General features: G+C 39.6%; 3 protein-coding genes and 1 long non-coding RNA gene across 6 annotated transcripts; 1 reads left to right on the forward strand and 3 right to left on the reverse strand.

Annotated features, from left to right (window-relative positions):
• Nucleotides 1-175: 175 nt before the first annotated feature.
• On the forward strand, nt 176-12,869 carry mcmdc2 (minichromosome maintenance domain containing 2). 3 transcript variants are annotated; one of them, XM_086065473.1, is made up of 15 exons: nt 176-366; nt 439-569; nt 652-711; nt 1,682-1,877; nt 1,962-2,084; nt 2,227-2,328; nt 4,171-4,299; nt 4,920-5,157; nt 5,230-5,435; nt 5,503-5,669; nt 5,732-5,911; nt 5,972-6,111; nt 6,765-6,874; nt 6,938-7,141; nt 11,924-12,869. In XM_086065473.1, the coding sequence occupies exons 1-14, from the start codon at nt 270-272 to the stop codon at nt 7,102-7,104; spliced, it is 2,046 nt and encodes a 681-aa protein (XP_085921599.1). In that variant the 5' UTR covers nt 176-269; the 3' UTR covers nt 7,105-7,141; nt 11,924-12,869. The 3 variants fall into 3 exon arrangements, with proteins under 3 accessions (XP_085921599.1, XP_085921600.1, XP_085921601.1); XM_086065474.1 differs by lacking the exon at nt 6,765-6,874; XM_086065475.1 differs by lacking the exon at nt 4,171-4,299.
• Nucleotides 7,164-9,755, reverse strand: LOC147155938 (uncharacterized). Its single transcript, XR_015091932.1, has 4 exons — nt 9,620-9,755; nt 8,156-8,192; nt 7,906-7,948; nt 7,164-7,301 (listed from the first exon to the last, which is right to left on the reverse strand). It is a non-coding gene; the product is annotated as an uncharacterized LOC147155938 (long non-coding RNA).
• On the reverse strand, nt 10,641-12,217 carry tcf24 (transcription factor 24). Its single transcript, XM_086065478.1, has 2 exons — nt 11,837-12,217; nt 10,641-10,891 (listed from the first exon to the last, which is right to left on the reverse strand). The coding sequence occupies exons 1-2, from the start codon at nt 12,197-12,199 to the stop codon at nt 10,778-10,780; spliced, it is 477 nt and encodes a 158-aa protein (XP_085921604.1). The 5' UTR covers nt 12,200-12,217; the 3' UTR covers nt 10,641-10,777.
• Nucleotides 12,870-14,145: 1,276 nt separating the features above from the next.
• On the reverse strand, nt 14,146-21,707 carry ppp1r42 (protein phosphatase 1, regulatory subunit 42). The gene is made up of 9 exons (XM_086065477.1): nt 21,629-21,707; nt 21,121-21,259; nt 19,838-20,004; nt 19,612-19,750; nt 17,877-17,993; nt 16,085-16,202; nt 15,885-16,004; nt 14,400-14,493; nt 14,146-14,288 (listed from the first exon to the last, which is right to left on the reverse strand). The coding sequence occupies exons 2-9, from the start codon at nt 21,250-21,252 to the stop codon at nt 14,210-14,212; spliced, it is 966 nt and encodes a 321-aa protein (XP_085921603.1). The 5' UTR covers nt 21,253-21,259; nt 21,629-21,707; the 3' UTR covers nt 14,146-14,209.
• Nucleotides 21,708-22,719: the final 1,012 nt, after the last annotated feature.

A 22,719-nucleotide genomic window follows, 5' to 3' on the forward strand; every position in this document is an offset into this window, starting at 1 on the left:
GTGAACGCTAATATTAGTAAACAGTAATTCACTCTTTTTTTTTTAACCTGCTTTTGATGTCAAGAGCAATTGTGGAGTATATTCTCAATTTTAACCCGTTTTTTTTTTTTGTCCAGAAAAATGTCCTCTTTTAGTAAATTTACTTTTCGGTGGCGCATTTTGATGACGTCCATTTAATTGCTCCCGCTTTTCGGGCCTGGTTGCCATTTTGGTTTTGACGACGAGCATGAGGTAGCAAAAAGGGGGTGAAGATTCGCCACCAAATAAAAATGGCTAACATATTCACATTACAAACGTCAATTCTTTCCTACCTTAACACAAGCGGCGGCCTTAAGAAACTCGCCAAAGACTGCGAGTCCTTTAACGGTAAACTCAATTTAGAATTTCAGTACTTACCTAGCTTTGGGCTAATGCGTATAATTCCTTCTTTTGCCGTAGACCCCAACTACAACGAGGCCATGTTCCGCTTTTGTATCACCGTCAATCCTTTAGATGTGATTGAGGTGGACCCCGAACTGGGCGACTGCATATTACACGACCACCAGCAAGCAACCGCCATGTTTCAGTCTGTAAGTTCGGGCGTGATTAATATTAAATTAAAAACCCCCACTGACGATGCCGCCTTCTCACCTTCGTTATGACTTCTTCCAGGTTTGCTTCACAGCCATAAAGAAACTGTCACTTGTTGAGAAAATACAAACAGCGTGCCAGGTATGAGGAAAATCGTAATTAGTTTTAAAAGGTAGCATATTCAGCAACACGCAGACTGGAATTAATTGCTCTTCACGTTCATAAAAACAATAATAATAAACAATATGTAAAATATATATTTAAATGATGTAAATGAATAAGGGTACCTGAAACTACAGTAGGCTGACAAGAATGTTTTTAAATAAGTTTTTTTTTCTGGGGTTGGGTTTAAAAAGTAAATAAATAAATAATATGAATAATCTATCTAATTTTATAAGAAAATAGAAATTTACTGTTCACATGTTGTTTCTTACATTTATGAAAGACCTGTCTTATTTGCACTTTAAGACAATTCAGAATCGTTTTAATTTACGATTATTGAATTAGAATTATGAAAATATTTTCATCTCATCCTTGATGATGTCAATGTTTGTGTAACACTTAAGTGGTTATAACACGTGTCATGTGCTTCCATTGACTCAGCGGCGCAAAGTATCACGGTCCATGATGTACTTCACAATGATGTGTTTGGCTGAAGCGGGTGAAAAGTAACGTTTTTTTGAGAGAGATATTGAAAAATATTTCCTGGTATGACTGATTCATGGGAGTGATAACTGCTGCAGTGGCCAATCCTTTCTAATTAAAATTAAACTGCACTAATAAACTAACCACCAAGAGGGTGCTAGAACTGCAAAAATGCAATACTACCTCTCATTTTAACAGATGTGCTGCTTTAAATATTATAACATGACGACGATATTGTCATTATCGTTACAAGTATCAATATCAGATTGAATTGAAGTGAATCGAATCGTGGGAAATGAAATGAATCGAACTGAACTCTTGTGAATTTAAATCAAATCGATTGGGGAAATCTGAATCTAGTTTTTACTCTCTTCTTGCCAAGTTCTTCTAGCCCTGTAAAATGCACCCACTAGAGGTCACAGGGTCATACAGCCAATCACTTGACTGCTCTTCTGATTCTGTTGAGATGAACGTCATTTTGAAGCTGACGCACCTTCCACCGTTTCCTGAGTACACCTTGGACCTGGCCAGTTTCCCTCGCATGCGCCACAGCATGAGGCCCGTCCTCATGGAGGGCCTGGTCATCGCTACCACGAGGGTCACCAAATACACCCGAGCGGCTCGGTTCCTCTGCAGTAACGACCGCTGTCCCTTCTCAATGGGTAAGACAAACTACGGCCCCGTTATAGAATTCCAAAAACTACAATGTCAGATGATTGAAATTTCGCCGCACTTTCTTGTCTTAGGATTCCACACCATGCGGGTTCACACGCCCGGAGCCACCGAGTCTGCAACAGTGAGAGACAACTTCATCTGCATGGCCTGCAATTCACCCCTCAGTGAGGATGTCAAGTTCAGAGTGTTGGGAGGTGAGAGAGAACACCGGAAATCACTGCAATTGTTAAGCTATGATTTGTTTTCACAAAATCTCATTTACCATTCAAATAAATTTTTTCCTCTACGCTTATGGAAAAAGCATCCCTACTTTATGCGTGTGTCTTTGCGAGACAGACAAGCAGCTTGTGGAATTGATCCACATCGATGCACTTGACGTCTTCCGTGCCTATCAACAAACCTCGCTCAGATACCAGTCGGTCACACTGTTTCTCAGAGGTAAGAGTGTAGCGTATACATAAGGTGTATTTAAAGTGGAAGAACATTTATTGATAATAACATATTAGTTGTGACCTCACTAGTCTAAACATGACATTGTGATTAATATTACATTTGTGGAATATGAGTTAGGAAGCAAAATGCAGCTGTTTTTATCCATTTCAGGGGGGCGGCCATTTTGCCACTTGCTGTCGACTGAAGATGACATCAATGTTGCTCAGGGCTCAAGCAGCGACCAATCACCGCTCACCTGTTTTCTGAAGCTGAGCTGTGATTCGGTTGTTACCTGAGGCCTGAGCAACTGTGATGTCATCTTCAGTCGACAGCAAGTGGCAAAATGGCCGCCCCCTGAGATGGATAAAAACAGCTGCAGTTTGCTGCTTAACTTATATTCCACTAACACAATATCAACCAGAATACCATATTTAGACTTATTCACTCTATATGATTTAGAGCGGGTTTTAGTTGTTGTGCACACATTCAGAAATATCTTACAAAGTCTAGTAGTTTGCCTCAGAGAAAACATGCTACTTTTTCCAGAGCAATAAGAGTACAGTAAAAGTTCCCAAGCTGTAAATGTCAAGTATGCAAGACACTATACTACTAAAAGTTAAAAAAAATTAAAAGTGGAGCCCAACCATAATTTTCTGGAAAATATGCATCAAAAGTCTAACAAAACAAAAAAAGTGTGATGACCAGAAAAGAGCCTGGCTGTTCAGTAAATTATGAGCAATGCAAGTAATAAAATGAGTAATAATAATTTAATTTCACCATTTTAGGGATAATAGGGTGATGATTCCTTCTAGTGTGTTGTGGAGGTTCATTTCTGCCCATACAAGGGCTAATAACGAATACGAAGTAACTTTTTGTGCATTTTGCAAAACAATAAGTTAAATATGTCAAAGTCAAGTGTATAAGCTAACGTTCCACTAAAAGTACCAAAAAGTGCAAGTATTTGGAGTTACAGGTAATATGCTTCAAAAGTCAAACAAAATGCAACAGATTGGTCGAAACTGAACTTTCTAGAACTAGCTGCTCAGTAAAATACAATTAATGAAATATAAAAAGATTTATTCCATGATTTTTATGGGTATTTGCAGATTCTAACCAGTCAGGAATGTTACTGAAAACATTGCTTGTCGACTTAATTCCCGATGAATTGACATATGGGGGGAAATTATTGTGGAATTAAAACACAACTTTAGTGGGGTCAACTGTACAGTGTTGCCATTGTTTCTGGAGGAACAGTAAATCAAATTAGTGTTGGTGACTTGTGGCGGATCAGCTTTCATTTACAAGGTAAAGACGTGCCCTAAATTAACAGGCCAAACATTTACATGGCTGATATTTGTTTGTAAAAACCTCACCTCATCCATTATGTTCACTCCCAACACTGAATAATGTGATTGTAATTTCTACTATTTACACACAGTCACATCAGTGGAATTCGCTCATTAATATTGTCCTGCTTTTTGCTAAACGAAACTCGCTTTGGAGCACAAACTTTGCAGGGGGAAAGAGTTCAAATAAATACACGTCTGCGCCTGACTCGGTGTGGTATTAAGTGTTTCTGTCCCCGCGCGTAACGCTGTCCAGCCGCTACCCCCTGGAGGGTTTAGCAAAACTCAACGGCCGGGATTAACATATTCTGGAAGCGAATACACCGGCTTCCCGTTACAAACATGTTAATAAGCGCAAGGGGCGCTCATTACGACAAGCACACAGCCCAATCTTTGTTTCTGAAGGGGCCTCATGCTTGTTTGTCTTGGCAGTGGCTGGTATGGCATGCGAGTTTCTTTACTCGCTTTGGGACTCATTGCTTTGTTTGCCCCCTCACCGCAGATGAGCTGTGCAACGTGATGAGCATCGGTCAGCTCTACCGAGTGATCGGCATACCCGCGCATGTGCACCGCTCGCCCAACATCACTTGGAGTGTCGAGGCCAACAGCGTCCAACCGTGGGAGCCAGAATGTAAGGCAGAGCGCGCCAAAGATAAACATTCGCATTAGCACTGCTTGCTAAGTTGCTAGCTTGCCATTTAAGATCGAAAACCATTTCACATAAAATGTTCTCTCATCATCTCGAATCAAAGAAATTAGCCCACAGGTACGACTGACGAGATTTTCCATCCAAACTTGAATTCCTAACATCCTTGCGCACACACGCGAATCCAAAATATTAACCACTAGGTGGCATAATTGCTCATTTAAAATTAGATTCAAGCAAAATACTGGCTTTTTTTTTGCCTCTCATAAATGTTTGATTCAGCAACGACAAATTAAACTGCAGTCTTGGGCCATTCTTGGAAAATCAACACCCTTAAGATGTTATTTTGTTTTTACCATTTCTGAATGAGCGTGGAGAAGGTTTCCCAGCTTTACTAGAACTGAATGTGCTTTGAAATATTTTGGGAGGTATTATGAGGTCATTAAGTTTAATTAATTGAGTTAAACTTAATATTTGATATTAATTTTGGATTAACTTAATTCAATCGGGTGTTACCACTTGAAACACTTCAATCAAGTTGGTCAACAACTCTCTTTTTAGAGTGCATTTGTCGAATAATACGAACTCCTAATTTGTACTTCTAGATCCGCATGAAATCAACGACAAGTTCAAGGAGCTGCTTGAGGTTACCAGAGATTCTCCTTGGAGCTTCTCCGCCATGGCGTCTCACTGCTTCGGTCTGGACGTGGCCCCGCCAGGCCTCTTCAACACCCTGAAGCTCAGCCTGTTGCTCAGTTTGGTGCAAACCGGAGCGGACGCAAAAAACAAAGTATTCAACTTGGATCTCCTGATCACGACAGACGACAAACTCATATTGGACAGGTACCGCAACCCGGTAGACAGCGAATTCATCTCAATGCACTATTTAATTCTTCACAATTAAACTTTTGTCAGGCTGATGGCTTACGGCTTGAGCCTGGCACGTCGCGGGGTGCGGCATCCGGCTTCAGGGAAGTTGTTTGCTTCCCTGTCCCAGGACGAGCACGGCGCGGGCACCGCCAACATCCACGCCGGCTCCACCTTGCTGGCCACTGGCGGCGTTTGCATGCTGGGAGATCTGAGCAGCTTCCGGAAAGACAAGCTGGATGCCATTCAGTCAGGTAGACCAAATTCGGACATACGACATAGAAAATGTCTTGCTTTTAAATCATGTAATTTCTGTGTCAGTTCTAGACAGCCGCACAGTGTCCGTGTTCATCCCCGGCAAGAAATACGGCGAGGATGTCGACCAGCAGCTTTACTTCCCTGTCTTGTGCAGCTTCTGGGCCCTCACAGACTCCACTCGTCCTTCTCGGCGGTCTGGGAGAGCACATGACGCCGCACTGGGAGCAGCAGTACGCGTCGCTTTGATAACCCGACGATGCGACAGTTCAGTGCTGCAGATTCTCTCTCACAGGAAATGGGCGAGATACCGCCTCAGCTTGCAGACAGCTTTGGCTTAGTGGTTCAGTGCGTAGATCGCGCAAGGAAGCAGGCGGTGCTCGCGCAGACCGCCCACACCCTCCAGCAGGCAGTAAAGCCTGGAGAACGCCTCTACCCATCCTTGTTTAACTTCTCCAGCCAAGACTACAAAGAGGTGAGAAAACACGCTCATCTCAAATCCACCAGTGTTGTTAAACTCATTTTATACTCTTAGCTGGTGGCCTACGCACAAAGCCTGAAAGTGGACCTGAGTGCCAGTGCGCAGATGATGATCCGCGGCTACTACATGGCCAGCCGCACAGTCCGCTCGCAAAGCCACAGCATCAAGATGTCCATTGCTTCTGTCAAATTGTTGTAAGCAGCATTCTACTGACAGTGGTTGCTTTACAATGTTTTGAGGGGTTAATTTCTGGGCCCACTAAATAACCAATACCTCCCAAAAAGTATTAAGTGAAGGAAACATTAAAGTACCTTTAGAATAAAAGAGTCCTAAACTGTCTCACTAGTACATTCTGAGTCTGACCCATGTTGAAAATACCTACAGTACTCTTATTGGCCACTTGATGGCGTAGTCCTCCCTCTTGATCCACAAAAGGTTCTTTTTCATCAAGAGAAGTGACATTCTAGTCACTTCACAATCAACGAAGATTAATTTTTTTAAGTAAAACTAAAACAAAATTTCAAAAACATTTGCTAACGTAAAAAACATTTTATTAAATAGTGCACAAAATACACTTTTTTTTAAAAAAAAGAAAGAAAACTAATACTAAAACCAAGCCTTTTAGGGAAAAAATAAAAACTAACTGAGCCACCCTGAAAACTAAATTTAAAAAACTAAATGTAATGAACATTCCAAAAATATAATAACCCTGCTATCAACCAATACCATGTTTGCAAGAGCGTACGATTAAAAGAAATCAGCGAGGCTCCGCTTCATTTATCACATTTTAATCAGTATTAGAACTGTCCCAAAAAAAAGAGCTCCTTTTCATGTTTTCTTGTAACAGGATCTCTTTAGCGGAGGCCCACTGCAAATTAAGCCTGCGACGGCAAGTACTGCAGGAAGACGCCGTGATTGCGGTGCTCCTCTGCGAGAACTCTGTCACTCTAAAGCACGGTACGCTTCCACATTTCATGATGACAGCACAAGTATTCAACACCGCCGCCTCTCCCCCTACAGGGGCGTCTGTGCTCGTTATCCCGCCCGATGCCGTGTTCCCTGGCGAGCTGGGAGATGCGGACAGCCTGGCCAGAAGGGATCGAGCCCTGGATCAACTCCACCAGGACATCCTACGCTTTATCTACGCCTACGCACCGCGAGAGGACGCCTATGTCATGGAGGAGTAGCGGAAGAGTTTTTATAAATATACTACAGTTCTGACAAGTAAGCACAATCACAAAAGTGATATTTTGTAATGATTTATTTTACAGAATGACATTTTAAGACATCACGTGACAGTTGAAAAGAATCTATTTATTTCTATACATACCTAATATGTGCTAAAGTAGGCTTTCCTTCCTTGACCGTTTATGCCGCCGTGCGTCTGTAAACAGAAAATACCAAGTCAGTTTCAAAATTTCGGGCCATTTATCACATCGACAATGTGCCTGTCTTGCACAAAGTTCAGTTATCACAGTGTCACCATTCTATTGTCTGATGGGTAAACGGCGAAAAGCAAAATCATCATTAAGAGTTGTGACAAAATGCATCTATGCTGCATTTCCTCAACTAGGGGCCGCTTATTTACTCAACAGCTGAGTAAGGGCAGCTGCTATTTGAACAGATGCATTAAAAAAATTATATATACTTCCCTTTCCCCCCCCCGCAAATCATTTTAGAGCCACACTCTATAACAGTTGTGGTTTAAGGATAGAAGGGGGGGAATTTTTTTTTAATCCTCTTGTATTGTTTATTTGCCTTAACGCTCTAAAACATGTTTTTTGTTGTTTACATACCTATTTTAAATCACAAAATAAAATTTTTGGGGGCGCAATTTCTCAACTACACTTCAAAAGCCCAATTCAATTTGTGCTAATAAAACTATTTTGTAATAAATCAATAATCATAAATCACACAAGAAAATTTGTAATAAAAACTATTAGCAGCCACTATTAGAGGAAATGCAGTAATTTTGAAACGTTTCTTACCAGAGACAAGATGGAGCAAGCCTTCCGATTTAAGGTCACTTATCTGAAAAAATAAATAATAATAATCACTTTCAGACTAATTGTGTTTGCGCACCAGGACGTCTATTGATCGTCTTCCATCAAGCCATTCAGTTGTCACACTATCACCACTCTAGTGTCTGATGGGTAAACGGCGTAAATGTCAACTCATCATTAGCGCTCGTGCCAAGACGGGTTAATTAGTGAGGGATAGTTTGGACAGTGAACTTACCAGAGACTGCACACGATCATATTTCACAGCTGTTTATCTGTATCCGTGGGAGAGAGAGAGAGAAAAAAAAGACGCATCACTTTATTATTCATTTACAGTAATTCTCCGTACGTTTGTCAAAATGGCTCCCGTCTTGCAGCGACTAATTCAGTTGGCACAGACTCACCACTCATTTGTCTGACGGGTAAACGGCAAAAATGCGAACTCATCATTTCACGCTGCAAGAGTAGCCATGGTTTGAGGTTCGAGCCCCTTATACACTGCCCATAAAAGATGGAGTTGGTTATAAGTTTGACATTTACAGTGGAGTATAATCTGAGTGTCCACCATCTAGCCTTGTTCAAAAAAAATTATTTGGCAAGTACACTTCTCAAAGGCGGTGAGCTAATATTTATTGTAAAAAAATAAATAAGACATAAACCTTACAAATTACACTGAAAGTGGGACGTATTGATTAGCCGGATGTACTGACGGGATCGCCAATACCACTGACGGATCACCCAAAGGTCAAAGTGCACAGCCACAACACAGCTTGGGAGCACGACCGGCATGGCGCGTCTGAGGCCGGGGGTTCAACAACGGGTCACCACCCTTGCCACGACCTTGCGTCCGCTCGTTGCAAGGAGCAGATAAATAATGGCCGAGAGGCTACGTCCCCTCTGTCTAACTACAAATATAGACACTTTCATCTGTCTACCCAGATGATTAATAACTTCGCCTCGGGGGAGGAGATGCACGCCAATAGATGACAGGCCTCAAAAAGTCACAAGCTTGGCCAAAATTCAATCGTGAGGAGATCATTTACTTAGTGTTTTAGTTTGTGTTATTATTCATTGTCTACCAGGAATTTTGTATGAAAGAACCACTGAATTAAATAATAAATAAAATACATTTAAGGCATAAAATTCATATATACAATTAATGGAAAATGGGAATGCTTGTTTTTAAAACATAAATTTCATTAAATTACTTACATTTTATAAATTAATGTGCATGTTTTCCCTCTAGAATTACACGCGTGGCCTACAATATTAATTGGGGAAGAAAACGTGTGCATTGCAAGGCCTACTATGCTGCTGAAACCAATTTTGGCCATGCGGGTGTTATTTGGACAGCCAAGTATTTGGGGGAGGACATTAATTGATGTAAAAAGTTACACAAAAATATATATAGAATAAAACCAAAACATTATTGAAACAAACAATATCGAAACTAATCAAAATATTGTACATTTTACTTAACTGCTTTAATCCATGTCCTGCTCTTGAAAATTACATAATTCAGTTAGCATGCGCTAATTATGTTTTTTTTTAATGAAACTAAATTAGCTTCGCTTGTCTTCCACGTGGTCAACGCACGAGCTGCTAAGCTACATGCTACAGCTAACCAACGCCTTCAGCCTAATATTGTGCACTGTGTGCAGTACGTTCTACTTCTATTACAAGCCAAGTCGCTTTTACTTACCTTTGCACACACATCAGTTTCCACCCGGTCGAAGGATTGCCCCAAAAGTCATCATTTTGTTGCCATGCGGCGAGCAGCAGCGAGGTTGTGGCGTCCTGCGGATCTCATCTTTCGGTCAAAAGGAGGGACTTCCTCTCCAAAAGGCGGTACTTCCGCTCTGGTGGAGTTCACGTAGCGCGCGCTAATGTGAGCGTCGAATGCGCCCCTTAACTCGAGTGACTGCATTGACTTTGAAACGAAATGAAAAAAAAAAAGTATTTCAATGTGTTTCATTTACAATATTAATGAAATAAAATATGCAATCATCAAATGGAAAACGTTGAGTAAAAATGGTTTTGAATTACTTGAATTATTTTATAATATAATAAAATATTTTGTGAACATAATTGCATTAAAAATCAAAATTATAAAATGTATCGTAGTAAGAAAATCATATTATTTTATTTAAAAATGTACATTCACATATTTAAAAAAAAAAATCCAAACTTTTATGAATGAAAAATACAATACACAGTACGATTATTGTAAATGTTTTAAAAATACATATATTAAAAAGTCTAATTTATTGAAAAAAATAAATTTGAAAATAAAATTTTTGCATAAACCTATACCTAAATTACATAAAAAAGTAATGTATGCAATAAAATAAAAATAATTGGGAACATATTTATGCAATAAAAATGATGACCCACTTTTCAGTTATTATTGCTCTTTACTTCTCTTTTAAATAACCTGGATAGATATGATACAATATAATTACTTTCTTTTCGAACAATTGATATTTTAATTCACAACAACACTTTGTTTTTCCAAGCATGCAAAAAACTAACAGGAGGGAACATGAGACTGGGAGCCCCCCTATTGTTGACCCCCTGACAGACCACTTCACATGACAGATGTTAAGTTATTCACACATGCATTTTAGTGCAAATGTCTCAAGCTGAAAGTGCACACTCCAAGCATGACGGGCTCATTATTATTACAGCCAAAGATCATACTGGGGTGGTATGGACCTGCACAATGCAAACAAGACTGAAACGACAACACTGAGGAAAAACACATCACATCATATATTAATTTACAGCGTCTCCCTGTATAGATACAGTGGAATAAATGTCCTTCAGCACCACTCATGCAAATGGCAGCCAGTTGGATGCTTTACTTGGAGCTGGATGATGAGGATGATGATGGGCCTTGATTCTCAGATTCTGCAGGATTGTTCAGAAAATGCCCGCTCGCTCCCACGTACAGTCTGGACCTCATTGGCCATTTCTGTTAGGGGATATTGAAACAACTTACGTTAGACATTTCATATAAGACCTAACAAAACTCTTGCTAATAAAATACACGATAAAGGCCTATTGCATTTGTTGTTACTTCATTTAATGGGGATTCTAAAAAGTGTGGTATATGTGGGTTAAGTGCAGTTCAGTTGTATTTAATGCAATGCATTTCATCTTTAAGAAGTTTTTAAACTTTCTTCAAAAGTAATTTTTTAAATCTAATTTTGATGTGTTATTTCAGTATTTTTTTTATTTGATTTCCCTTTCTTTAAATACAGTGTTTATGTCCCCATTTATGCATAATGTTACAGCAGCTTTCAGTAATATTAGATGTGCTTTTTAGGAATTAAATTCGACTTATTATTGTAAACTTAGCCCTACTAATGTTTGTGTTACCTGGAGAGCCAAGTATGTTATTGGAAGGGATCAATATATTTATTAAATGACAAAACTCCATAATAATACTATCTTAGATACTAAATAGGTTATACATTATAATATAGAATAAAAACAACAAACACTCTTAGAAATGTACAATTAAAATACAGTAGGACCTAATCAAAATGTAAAATGATATTACAAATATGTATTAATAAATGTTTACTTAAATACTGCTCAATAATAATACATATAGGCTTTACAATATAGCAATACAATTGATTTTAATAGGATTTAGTCTAGTTTGCGATACCAATCAATTACGCAATCATCAATCTATATATGTATTAATGTGGTTGCATACATTTTCGTGCTTATTTTATAATATATATGCATATATTATTACATTAAAAACAAAATAATATAATATTGTTTTGAATCTGTATGAAAATTAGTATTTTTTAAGAACAACATTATGAAACTTTTTTTTTTTTTTTTTTTTAACAAATGTCTATTATGGTTGTACGAATTTGCTGACTCGAAGCCGTTGACTGACCTTGACCGGGTGCAAGTATCCTTCCCCTTTGAGCGAGTGTAACGCGTGTCTTGTGCTCTCGCCCTCCTCGGCGCCTTCCTCCTGCAGAGTTCGAGTCAAGTGGGCAATGTAGGTGGTGGCCAGAATCAACACGTCCAGTTTGGACAGCTTGGTGTCGGGGGGCACCGACGGCAGCGTCCGTTGCAGCTCCAGGAAGGCGTTCCTCAGCGTCTGCACGCGGCTCCTCTCCCGCGCCGCGTTGGCCGCCGCCGGCCGCCCTCTGCCGCCTCCTCCGCCGCCGGCCTGCTGCGGCACGCCGCCCGCCGGACTGGAGCTCGGGCTGCAGCCCGGACTGTCATCATCCACCACCGTCACGGAGTCCATTGGGTGCGTCTGCCTCCCGAACCGTCTTATTTATTAACCTTTGAAGTTCGTAAAATGTTGGGTTTACTTATTAGTAAGTAGAACTAAATATAGCCTAATAGCATAATTGTCGAAGTATTTTTATTTTTTGTTTTTACGTTTTTGGAAAACTAAATTCAATTGAATCCGTGACCTCGATAACTGAAAACGTATACACTGACAAGAAAAAACAAAACAAAAACACCATTTCTTTACAAGCATTTTATTGATATTGGCAAGAACTTAAAAATAACTTGTACAATTACGCTATTAAGCTAACGATGCTTTTACTTGTGTCACAAAGAGCAAAAATCTTCCCATTGGTCAGTTGGACCCTTTAAAAAAAAACTGATTACACAATTACTAATTAATTTAGTGGAACACCCTCACTTAAAATACGTTTGTCCTGCAGGGTCAATTTGACCCATTAAAAACATGTTTAACTTCTTTAGAGTAATATTTTATGGATTTGTCATTTCTCCACTTAAAAAAATGTTTGCTCAAAGTCTTAATGGTGAAAGTAGTGGTAACAGAGGTTATTGGTGTAGTATAAACACATGAGTTTTTATTTAAATGGACACTGTTTTCCAAGCACAGCAATCGGCCTAATGTTCTTGATCAATTAAGCCCATTAAAAAGCATTAAACATCAATATTCAGTTTGTACAACTTTTTTTAATGCCTGGATATGAAATCCAAGAGCATACAATGAATGTGGCATAAAAAAAAAACCTCTTTTTTTTTTAATGCTGGTTCAAAATAACCATGTGACAAAAAAGACAAGATATAAACTTTATATCACATTTGTTACATTTCCTTAGAATGGGCCATGTGGTCTAATCTAGGAGACCGATGATGATATGGGTCATTTTGACCCGTAACAAAACATGTTTACCAACTTTTTATAGCAAATAACTACTTTTATATATGTAATCTTTAAAACGGGCCAACTACTTCTTTATGGAGCAATATGATACAATAGCATGCGTCAATTTGACCTGCAACAGTAATGTTCAATAAACTTTCATATCAAATAATTACTTTCAACAATGAAAAACTTCCAAATAGGCCAACTGCTCCTGGCCACGCCGCTGGAGCGATACAATATGGTGACACGGGTCAAATATGAGGGTTAAGAAAATAAACTTAGTGTCAACGGCATGTCCAAAAACAGTGCCAAGACTCACCTCGAGTTCCCCAAGCAGACGTCATTAAAGACTGCGTACCCCCCTGGAGAGAAAAAAAAATAAAAAAAGGAATCCACCCCACCTGAGTGGATTTCACGTACTCATTAAACACCTTCCACTGTGACTCTTCACTACTTTTCCTCTCCTCTCTCTCGGCTCGTTTGTGTCTTGAGGAGGGCTGAGTTCCCTTCCCTTTTTCCACTCTCACTGCTTGGGGCCGCAGTCCCCCACTCTAATTGGCTGCCTTTGCTGGCCTATCAGAAAATGCCCCCCTTCAAGCCACGGAGGATGAAAGGCCTGTCCATCAAAAGGCTTCTTGCAGTAGACCGTGAAGACAAACTGAGGTGATATGCAAAACAAAACAAAAAAAAAGTTTGGGGGGACTAAAGTGGCACAGGCTGTAATCAACAGTGAGGAAATTCTCCTCAATAATGATTTTTTTTTTTTTTTTTTGTAATGAGCTGGCCCCTTTAAGGTTCCATTTTGTTTTTATAAGGACTAGTAACAATATCCTGTGGGGCCACTCATTCAGAAGGTCAACTAATCTTATTTGCCTAATTACCTCGCACACTCATGTAGCATTTACACAACAATTTACCATTTATATCACGACAGCGTACATGTTTGATTTGAGCAACGACATAAAAAAAAAAATAATACAACATAGACATGACAAAATGTCACTTCTATTTCAATAAAATGACAGACAAAACAGCTTCAAGTCATTTTTAATGTTAAATTCCTCAGCAACTGAGTTACACCGACAGATGAAATAAATCAATCAGATTTTAGTTCAACAATCAAATCTATGTGATTTTCTTATTGACGTCCGAGGTGACGGCCATGCGGCTCTGTCTGTACAGACAGCTTTTTAACTGCTGCACCCTACAAGACAAGTCCAAAAAATGGTCATTTCATATGAATACATTCAAACGTAAATCAGACACACACAAAAAAAATTATATATATATATATATATATGTGACGATATCAGACCTGTGAGGCTGCTGCTGCGGCTTCTTCCAACCTTGCGCGCGAGCGTGGCAACAGAGGTGACCCGGACACACACCCTGGCCCATGCTCATGTTATCTGCAACGCATGCAAACACAAAATGTATTAGGAATAATCTTACTGTTGGACACCAAGCGTCACTCCTATTTTAAAAAAACAAAACGCTATATATAGCCCAACATTAAATCTCAATATTGTCACTTTTTGATGACACTTTTCATTATTTTTACATTATTCCGAATTTATATTCTCTGATGAAATTAAGAAGCAATTGTGTACTTTAACATTTCAATATTTTTCTTCTTTAGATATGTAGTTATTAGGGTTGTCAGGTGATTAATTGTTTTTAATCGTAATTAATCGTATGACTTCAATCATTAACTGACGATTAATCGCAAATTTTATATCTGTTCTAAATAAAATCTTTTTTTCTAAGTTTTCATACTCTTGTTAACATTAAAGTGGAAAAAAAACGTTAACTAATAGAAAAGAAAAATGGATGCTTCTTGTAGTCATTGATACAGTAATTTCATAATAGTTCATAAAATTGAGTTAAAATTAAAAGGATGTCCTGTACTGTAAAAAACGAGTTATTGATTTGTGTTGAGGTAATTTTCTGCCACTAGATGGCATAATTGCATTTGTAAGACATTGGTGACAGCTCAGTGCATTTTTCTTTTTATATTAACGCTAATAAAAAAATAAGTAACTTGTGAAATTCTGCACATTTAAAAAATTGTAAAATACAACTTGACCCCAGTCTCCACAAATAAATGCATTATTATTACATTTATTAGTGGAATTCCAAGTAAGGGGCGGTCATTAGGAACTTTAAATTAACGCTATTATTTTGACACCTTGAGTAGTTGTGAAGTATGATTGATTTTGTACATTATATCAATTATTGCATCGTTGCAAATTGTGACACCAATGTCAGAATGTCGCATCAGGTCACAAATTATGTCGACGTGAGTAATTTGCCAAACATTTTTTTTTATCATGATTGATATTTAGCTGCATTATTTTTTTTAGTAACAAGTAACATTTGTGCATCATTTTTCACGCCAAATCATATTAAATTATTGACACATTAAAACATATATACAATTTAAAAAACATAATAATCATCAATTTGATTTTTTTTTTAACTCTTAGATCAGTGGCTATCAATATTTTTAAACTAGTACCAATTAGTTCAAGTACCACAATAATGACCAACATTAGAATACAGTTGACAATTTTTTTTAAATAATAATAAAGTTGGCAGATATTTAATAATGATTATATAATATTCACACTGCACTAAAATATAGAAAACAAAAAAAAATACTCAAATAATTCAATAAAAATGTATTGCACATTGAAATTACATAAAACTGCACCTTCTAAAATATGACATAGGGTACTTAAATATACATTGCGGATTTAGATTAATCAAAAACGTACAAGAATTTAGCATCGTGCCTTACTCGTTAATAGCGGAGACTTCACTAGTGCCATCTCCTTCTTCTTCTTGGCTTCTTTGGATTTTTCCCAGTTGACGAGAAACACTCTGGTCACCTCCTGAATGTCGCGGCCATCAAGCACCTCTGCGCCGGCACATAAATACAAACAATGAGCCTGGCTTCCTTTCCGCGTTTTGACGTCGAAGAGACGCGAGCGACTTTACTGAGCGGTTTGCACGCCGTGATCAGTCGGTCTCTGTACTTGGCGCTTTTACACACGGGGTTCCCGCGTAAATCCATTTGGACGAGCCAAGGCCAGGACCCCGACACTTTCTCTAGCTCCTGAGGAGGAAAAAAAGAAAAATGAAAATTAATGTATGTTGCTCAGTTCTAACCAAAGACAAACACGGACGGAACGATGTTTAATGCAAAGTCCATAAACAACACATCAGTCTGTTTTAATAAACAGTGTCGCCGGTGTTGTGTTAAACAAGTGCCCCCCCGGGGGGGGGGGGGGTCTTCACTTGTATGTTTATCCAAAAGGCACATTAATCCACGCTGTGGAAATATGAACACTCTCTGGACACGCTCTGATTGTTCATTGCCTTCCTGTCTTGGCCAAAGCGCTTCCACTTTTGTGGCGCTGCAATCAGTTCATGGAGGTGGAGGGGCGGGGGGGGGACCCCTGAGCACGGCTTTGATAAATGATCGTGTCAGGGCCGTCAGTCAGAAGCCCCCCCCCCCGCTGCTCCAGTGGGGACTCGGAGCTGGGAGTTAGGGTCAGTTATGAACCTGCATTTGACCAGTGCTTCGATTGAGGATTGAGATGGTCCCCATTTGTCACCCGGCCTGACTTCCTGTCATAATAAAAAAAAAAATGGGGGGGGGGGGTCCATACTCCAGAAAAGCCAATTGATCCTTTTGAGAGCCTGTCTTTGAGGGATCAATAGAGGCAGACGGCTTGTATACATTATAAGATGAAACCAAACAAAGAAGTTCTCCAAATAGAACACAAAAAGCAAAAAGCTCTTTGCCAAAAAAAATTATTGAGTCAAAAAACGGCTGCCGATTGTCAATCACGCAAAAGAGGCAATCGGCATGTTCCCAAAGGAATGTGAGAAAAATGATTTGCAAAGTCAAGAAAAAAAAAAGGATTCCGGGAAAATGCGTGCCAGCTTGACAGTCCACAAAATGGCTGAAAATTGGCAACTAAATAAAAAATGAATGATGAAATGAAGCTGACAATGCAATTTCCGTAACACATGAAGCCAAAAAGAGTCACAAGAATGGCTGAAAATGAGCAGTCCCAATAATAACTCAAAATGCTTCTCAATCCCAAATTTGAGGACATCCCGTTACATATGGAGGACCAAAACTGCCAACATTTAAAATAAATAAATGACCAAATAAATAATAATAATAATAATAATAATGTACCCAGCCTACTGCCCGAAGCCAGCTGGGATAGGCTCCAGCAACCCCCGCGACCCTTGTGAGGACAAGCGGTACAGAAAATGGATGGATGGATGGATGGACCAAATAAATAAATAAATAAAAGTAAAAAATATATAATTAAAAAATTAAATACAAAAACTATAAATTTAAATATAAAAAAACGAGATTCGAAAAATTTTAAATGTCAAAATAAATACAAAAATAAATAATATGAATAGAATTAAATCCATGGTCCTTCATAGTTACAAGGCAACCAACAAATTCCAAATATGATGTGAGAAAAAACGATTCAGTGAGAAACTAGCACTCGTTCAAAGCTGTCAGCTAGCAAAACCCTCCGGGGAGCGCCTCGCTGATTTGTTGAATAATTCCAACCCCGAGAGAGTCATTCGAGCCGACGGTGGGATTTGCAGGATTTGGTTGTGTAGAACCCGTATCACCATATCATTTCACGCGTGGCTGCGTACAGCTACACGAGCGCCGTCACGCTAACGCCGTCAGCTAATCACGCCGTCGGATGGACTTCAAGGAGAAAAGTGCTTTTCAAAGAAGCATTTTTACCTCCAAGTTGTGCAGCTTGTTGTCGGCGGCGGAAAAATGTTCGATTTGCCACAACACGGCCAAGTCACTGATTTCCTCGATGTTGTTGTTATTCACGTCAAAGATGCACAGACATTTCTGGGAAAGACAAAAAAAACGTTCATTTTTACACACCCTGAGAAGACTTAAGAAAACTGCGTGAGACTTCACTAAATCTTGCGAGACTCCAGCGCATCTCATGGGATTTTAAACGTAGTTCATGAGATTTCAGAAAAAATCTCATGAGATTTCAGCAAACCTCGTGAGAGTTCTACAACACTTGGGAGTCTTAAGCAAATATCGTAAAACCAAACGACAATAAATCTCTCCAGGATGTCTCACGAGATTTAAGCAAATTTCACGAGACTCGTGCAAATTTTGTCAGACTTTTGTAAAACTTGCCAGACTTCAGCCTATCTTTTAAGACTTCTGTAAATCTCGCAAGACTTTGGTGATCCTCGGGAGACTAAAGCAAATTTTCCTCAGCGTTTATATCATGTGCCTTGCGCAAATCTCATAAACAAATTTTGCGAGACTCTAGGCGCATCTCGTGGGACTCAAGCGTAGTCCTTGAGACTTCAGCAAATCTCATGAGATTTGAGCAAACCAACCTCATGGGATTTTTACAACACTTGGGAATCCTAAGCAAATCTCATAAAAACCACTTCACCCGATTTGATGAGATTTAAGTTAATCTTGCGAGACTCCAGGATATTTTGTGAGACTTCAGAATGTCTCATGAGACTTTAGTGTATTTGACGAGACTTCTGCAAATCTAGTGAGAGTTTATTAGCGTATCTTGTTGGACTGAGCATATTTCATGAGACTTGCGCAAATTTGGTCAGACTTTTCTAAGATTTGCGAGAATTCAGCCCATCTTGTAAGACTTTGATGATCCTCAGGCAGACAAAAGCAAATTTCGCAAGACAGCGTTTGGCACGAGCCTTGCGCAAATCTCACGAGACTTTGCCGTATTTTCACGAGACTTCTGAAATCTAGTGAGACTTTAGCGTATCTTGAGCATACCTGACGAGATTTAAGCATATTTCATGAGACTTGTGCAAATGCTGTAAGACTTTTGTAAATCCTTAACAAGACTCAAGCAAATTTTGCAAGAAATTCATCATGAGACTTGCGCATATCTCGTGAGACTTCGGCATCATCTTGTGAGATTTCACAAGACTTCTCTGGAGAATTTTGCACTCTCTCTTGTGAGACTTGCATATTTTGTAGGACGTCAGCAATTCTTCACCACATCTCATGAGATTTCAGCACATTTCTTGAGACTTCAAAACCTTGTGACACTCTCCACAACGTTAAACTGGAACAGACTCTGGGAGGTAAGAGTCCTTTTAAATGCTGTATTTGCTGTATTAACAGTCGGCCTCTTGCCAGCTGAGTCACCTTGATAAAGTTGTGTAACGGCAACATAAAAAAAATAAAAAATCTGAAACCGTTTCAATTTGCACAGCAATTTCTTTGAATGATCTAAACAAACAAGAAGCTCGGCGCGTCCTGGGCCGTTCAACTGAGCCACACAGGCCTCTTTGACATCATCAAACAACATCCCCTTCACAAGGACCACCAACCCAGCGAGGCGTCTCGCACCGTGCGCGGGGTTTTAAGCCGCTTATCTGACCTCGACATCGTTTTTCAAGCGCAGTGTAGATGGAAGACTATTTCCGTACTGTTAAGAAAAAGGAAAAGTGGGTCATACGGCCAGGGAGCGCAGAGTCCTGGGGTCGAAAAGCAGCTTCTCCTCGGGGGGCAGCCTCTGACTCTCCATGTGCAGCTCCTCCAGCTCCCCCAGGCCCTCCAAACCCTCCAGAAGCGAGATCTTGTTCCCGCCCAGGTAGCTGCAAAAACACACACACACACCAGAGTCCTGCAAAGTGACGAGCACAATGGTAAAGTAAAAAAAAAAAATGATAATAATACTCAACAGTTTGCAGAGCTTGTGCAGATGGGCCAGGTTGTCAATGCGTGTGATGTTGTTGTTCTGCAGGTACAGGTGGGTCAGGTTACAAGCGTAGTCCAGGTTCTGGATGCGCGCGACGCGGTTGTTGTATAGGTAGAGGACGGTCAGGTTTTCGCATGCTGAGAGGTCGCCCTGCAAGAAGATAATGAGAAATGTCATTCTCGGGGGGGGGGGGGGGGGGACTTACGGCGGAATGGCGCAAATATAATTTCCTAATTGTAAATTTCTATAAAACTGGAGGTGTGATAGAATAGAATGTCTGCCCCACTGTCTCGATTATTGTGGTTTGTAGTGGAGCTTGTGGAGAACTGCGCTGGATCACATTGAGGGAGGGGGGGGCTTATTAAAAACAGCTGAAACAGCAGCACTTCCACACCACTGCAAAGTGCAAACCACAATAATAAACATGAGGTTAAGCATGCAGATCCCCGCTCAAGTGGGAAACATCTCAGTTGGAACCCGCAGCAGCAGCAGCAGATTAGTTGAGTTGTAGTGATGCAAATGTCTGAATTTAGCAAACAAATAAGAGGAGACCTTATTTACACATTTAAATAACTCCTAGGCCAAGAATATAATACTTTAGACCTTATATATATAGCCTGTTGTGAATTTTTTTGAATTTCAGTTCTTTTTCTAGAAAAGGATATTCCGATTTTTTATACAAGTTTCTACAGATTTTTCAAATTAGTTAAAATATTTTCAGTGTTTCAACAGGGAATTAAGATCAATTCTTTATTTTTTTTAAAGAGAGACTACGATCGTTACCACTCTTAGTTTAAGTTTAAACTTAAAATAAAGTAAAAACAATTACAGATCGTGTAGCTAATCAAACTGAATTACTTTTGAACGTCTGCTAGCTTAATGCTAACACAAAATGCATAACTATATGGACGGGCTCATGAAACTATGCTAATGAAACTAGCAGACAGACATAACAAGACTGAGTCACTTAGTAGCTAAAAAAAGAAAAGTGTGTATCCAATGCCAATTTGTATTTAAGCATGAAATTATGATGTACCAGGTCAGCTGTTAATTTTGGATTTCATGTTCCGTTTCTTGTTATTAATTTACATGATTGTTTTATTTTTATTTTTACAAAGTACAATACCCTAGGGTCCTGTTGTTTTATCTATTTTTTTAAGTGTTCTTTGTTCGGCGAGAACGAATGAATGGCATTTCCATTCATTTGAAATGTCAACAAAATTTTACATTTCAAGAAGAAAAAAACCTGAAGATGCTTTTACTCACAATGTCCTCAATGTTGTGCCCGGAGAAGTGGAGATGGGTGAGGGTCTTGAGATAGTACTCAAGAGAGAGTCCTCTCTTTTTCTTGAAGTTGTATCTGGACTTGGCTATGAGGTCCGTGGTCAGGCGTACCATGGTGGTCCTTCCGTGCCACAGGTGGGTCCAAACGGAATACAACTACGTCACACTCTGTCAACCCCCGTTGTGATGATTGACTTGTCATCATTTCAACACGTAGCGCGACATAAACGGGAATGCAACTGCTTTGTCTCGCGCACAATAACGATAATAAAACACAAGAATATAGGATAGTGTGCAGTGTGTAACTAGCACAAAAGTTGTGTGCGTGTAGCCCGTGTTGCTAATTTGGCTAGCATGACATTGACGTGCGATGCGCCACCTTCCACAGTTTGACGTCCGAGTACGCGCACATAAAAACAACTTTAAAAACGTTACTATATATATATATATATATATATATATATATATATATATATATATATTATCCTACCTGCTTTCTGGGGGGTTATTATGCGTGTGCCGTCAAAGAAAAATAGTAGGACAGTGGAAAAGTTTATTTTTGACTGCGCAAGTGTTGTCATGGAAACCATGAACACCGGAAGTGAGCCAACGGTTTGGTTTAGAATGTAAATATTAAAACAAAAACAACAAAAAAAGGTCTAAAGGTCTCAATAATGTTACAGTTCGAGTTTATCTCTGTGCTTGTGTAATTTCCGCCAACATTCTGAAAACATGTTAAGAGTAAAATGGTGACTAAAATCGTCCATAGGTGTCTGGCTAAAATGAATGAGGACAAGCACTATAGAAAATGGACGTCTTAGAAGCCAGAACCTCCTCATCCGGCACCTGCCCAACGACCGCAATGCAGCTCGTCGCCGCATTACATAATGGAACAAGCAAGTCAAGGTTCTGCACAGCCTCAGGCGGCTTTTGCGGCGTCCCCTTTCCCTAGCGGGACTGTCCTCCCAGTTGGGGTCGGCGGCGTGGCAAGTGACACAGGCCAGGAACAGAAGCAACACTGGAGGCCATTCACGAAGCCTGCTCTGCGTCCGCGCTGTCGTAGTGTCACGCCGTTTTCTCAGGGCATTGTAAATGGCCAACTGTATATTTTGGATGTCGTGTTCAACTGAGAAGGGAAGCCCGTCTGGGAGGGCAGCAGACATGTCTGCTTATTCTCTCGCAAAATTTGAGCGGGGCACCACTTTTTGTAATGATTTTCATTTAGTCAACAAAATGCTTCTAACACTGTTTGCGTGTTTTAGGCTTTTGGTTATCACTCAAATATGTTGGGAACACTGCACTGTGATTATCAAAAGATTTTAAAGAAAGAAAATATGCAAGTCAAACCGGGGGCAGCCAAAAATCTGTCCTGTACTCGTGCTTGCTCATTAGGGTCAAACTGGAGTCGATCGGGATTAATTAGAAAAGGAAAAAAAAAAAAAAAAACGACCAAATATATTTGGTGTGGATTTTTTCCCCAATCATCACAATTGATGGAGACGGATGGTAACGATAAGTGGACTTCATGGGAGACGACCACGGAGGTCATTCTGGACAGAAATGTGACAAAGTTGTCTCAAT

The sequence above is a fragment of the Leptonotus elevatus genome, chromosome 21 (assembly GCF_054856555.1).
Source record: "Leptonotus elevatus isolate MCC_2025b chromosome 21, RoL_Lele_1.0, whole genome shotgun sequence".
Lineage (NCBI taxonomy): Eukaryota > Metazoa > Chordata > Actinopteri > Syngnathiformes > Syngnathidae > Leptonotus > Leptonotus elevatus.

Coding starts and splice junctions, on each gene's coding strand:
- tcf24 (XM_086065478.1), bottom strand. CDS start 12,199: ATGGACTCCGTGACGGTGGTGGATGATGACAGTCCGGGCTGCAGCCCG. Junction 10,892..11,836: donor GATACTTGCACCCGGTCAAG/GTCAGTCAACGG, acceptor ATCCCCTAACAG/AAATGGCCAATGAGGTCCAG.
- mcmdc2 (XM_086065473.1), top strand. CDS start 270: ATGGCTAACATATTCACATTACAAACGTCAATTCTTTCCTACCTTAAC. Junction 1,878..1,961: donor CCGCTGTCCCTTCTCAATGG/GTAAGACAAACT, acceptor TTCTTGTCTTAG/GATTCCACACCATGCGGGTT. Junction 6,112..6,764: donor ATTGCTTCTGTCAAATTGTT/GTAAGCAGCATT, acceptor TTCTTGTAACAG/GATCTCTTTAGCGGAGGCCC.
- ppp1r42 (XM_086065477.1), bottom strand. CDS start 21,252: ATGGTACGCCTGACCACGGACCTCATAGCCAAGTCCAGATACAACTTC. Junction 16,203..17,876: donor ACAAGCTGCACAACTTGGAG/GTAAAAATGCTT, acceptor TTTCCTCCTCAG/GAGCTAGAGAAAGTGTCGGG. Junction 16,005..16,084: donor CACGGCGTGCAAACCGCTCA/GTAAAGTCGCTC, acceptor GTGCCGGCGCAG/AGGTGCTTGATGGCCGCGAC.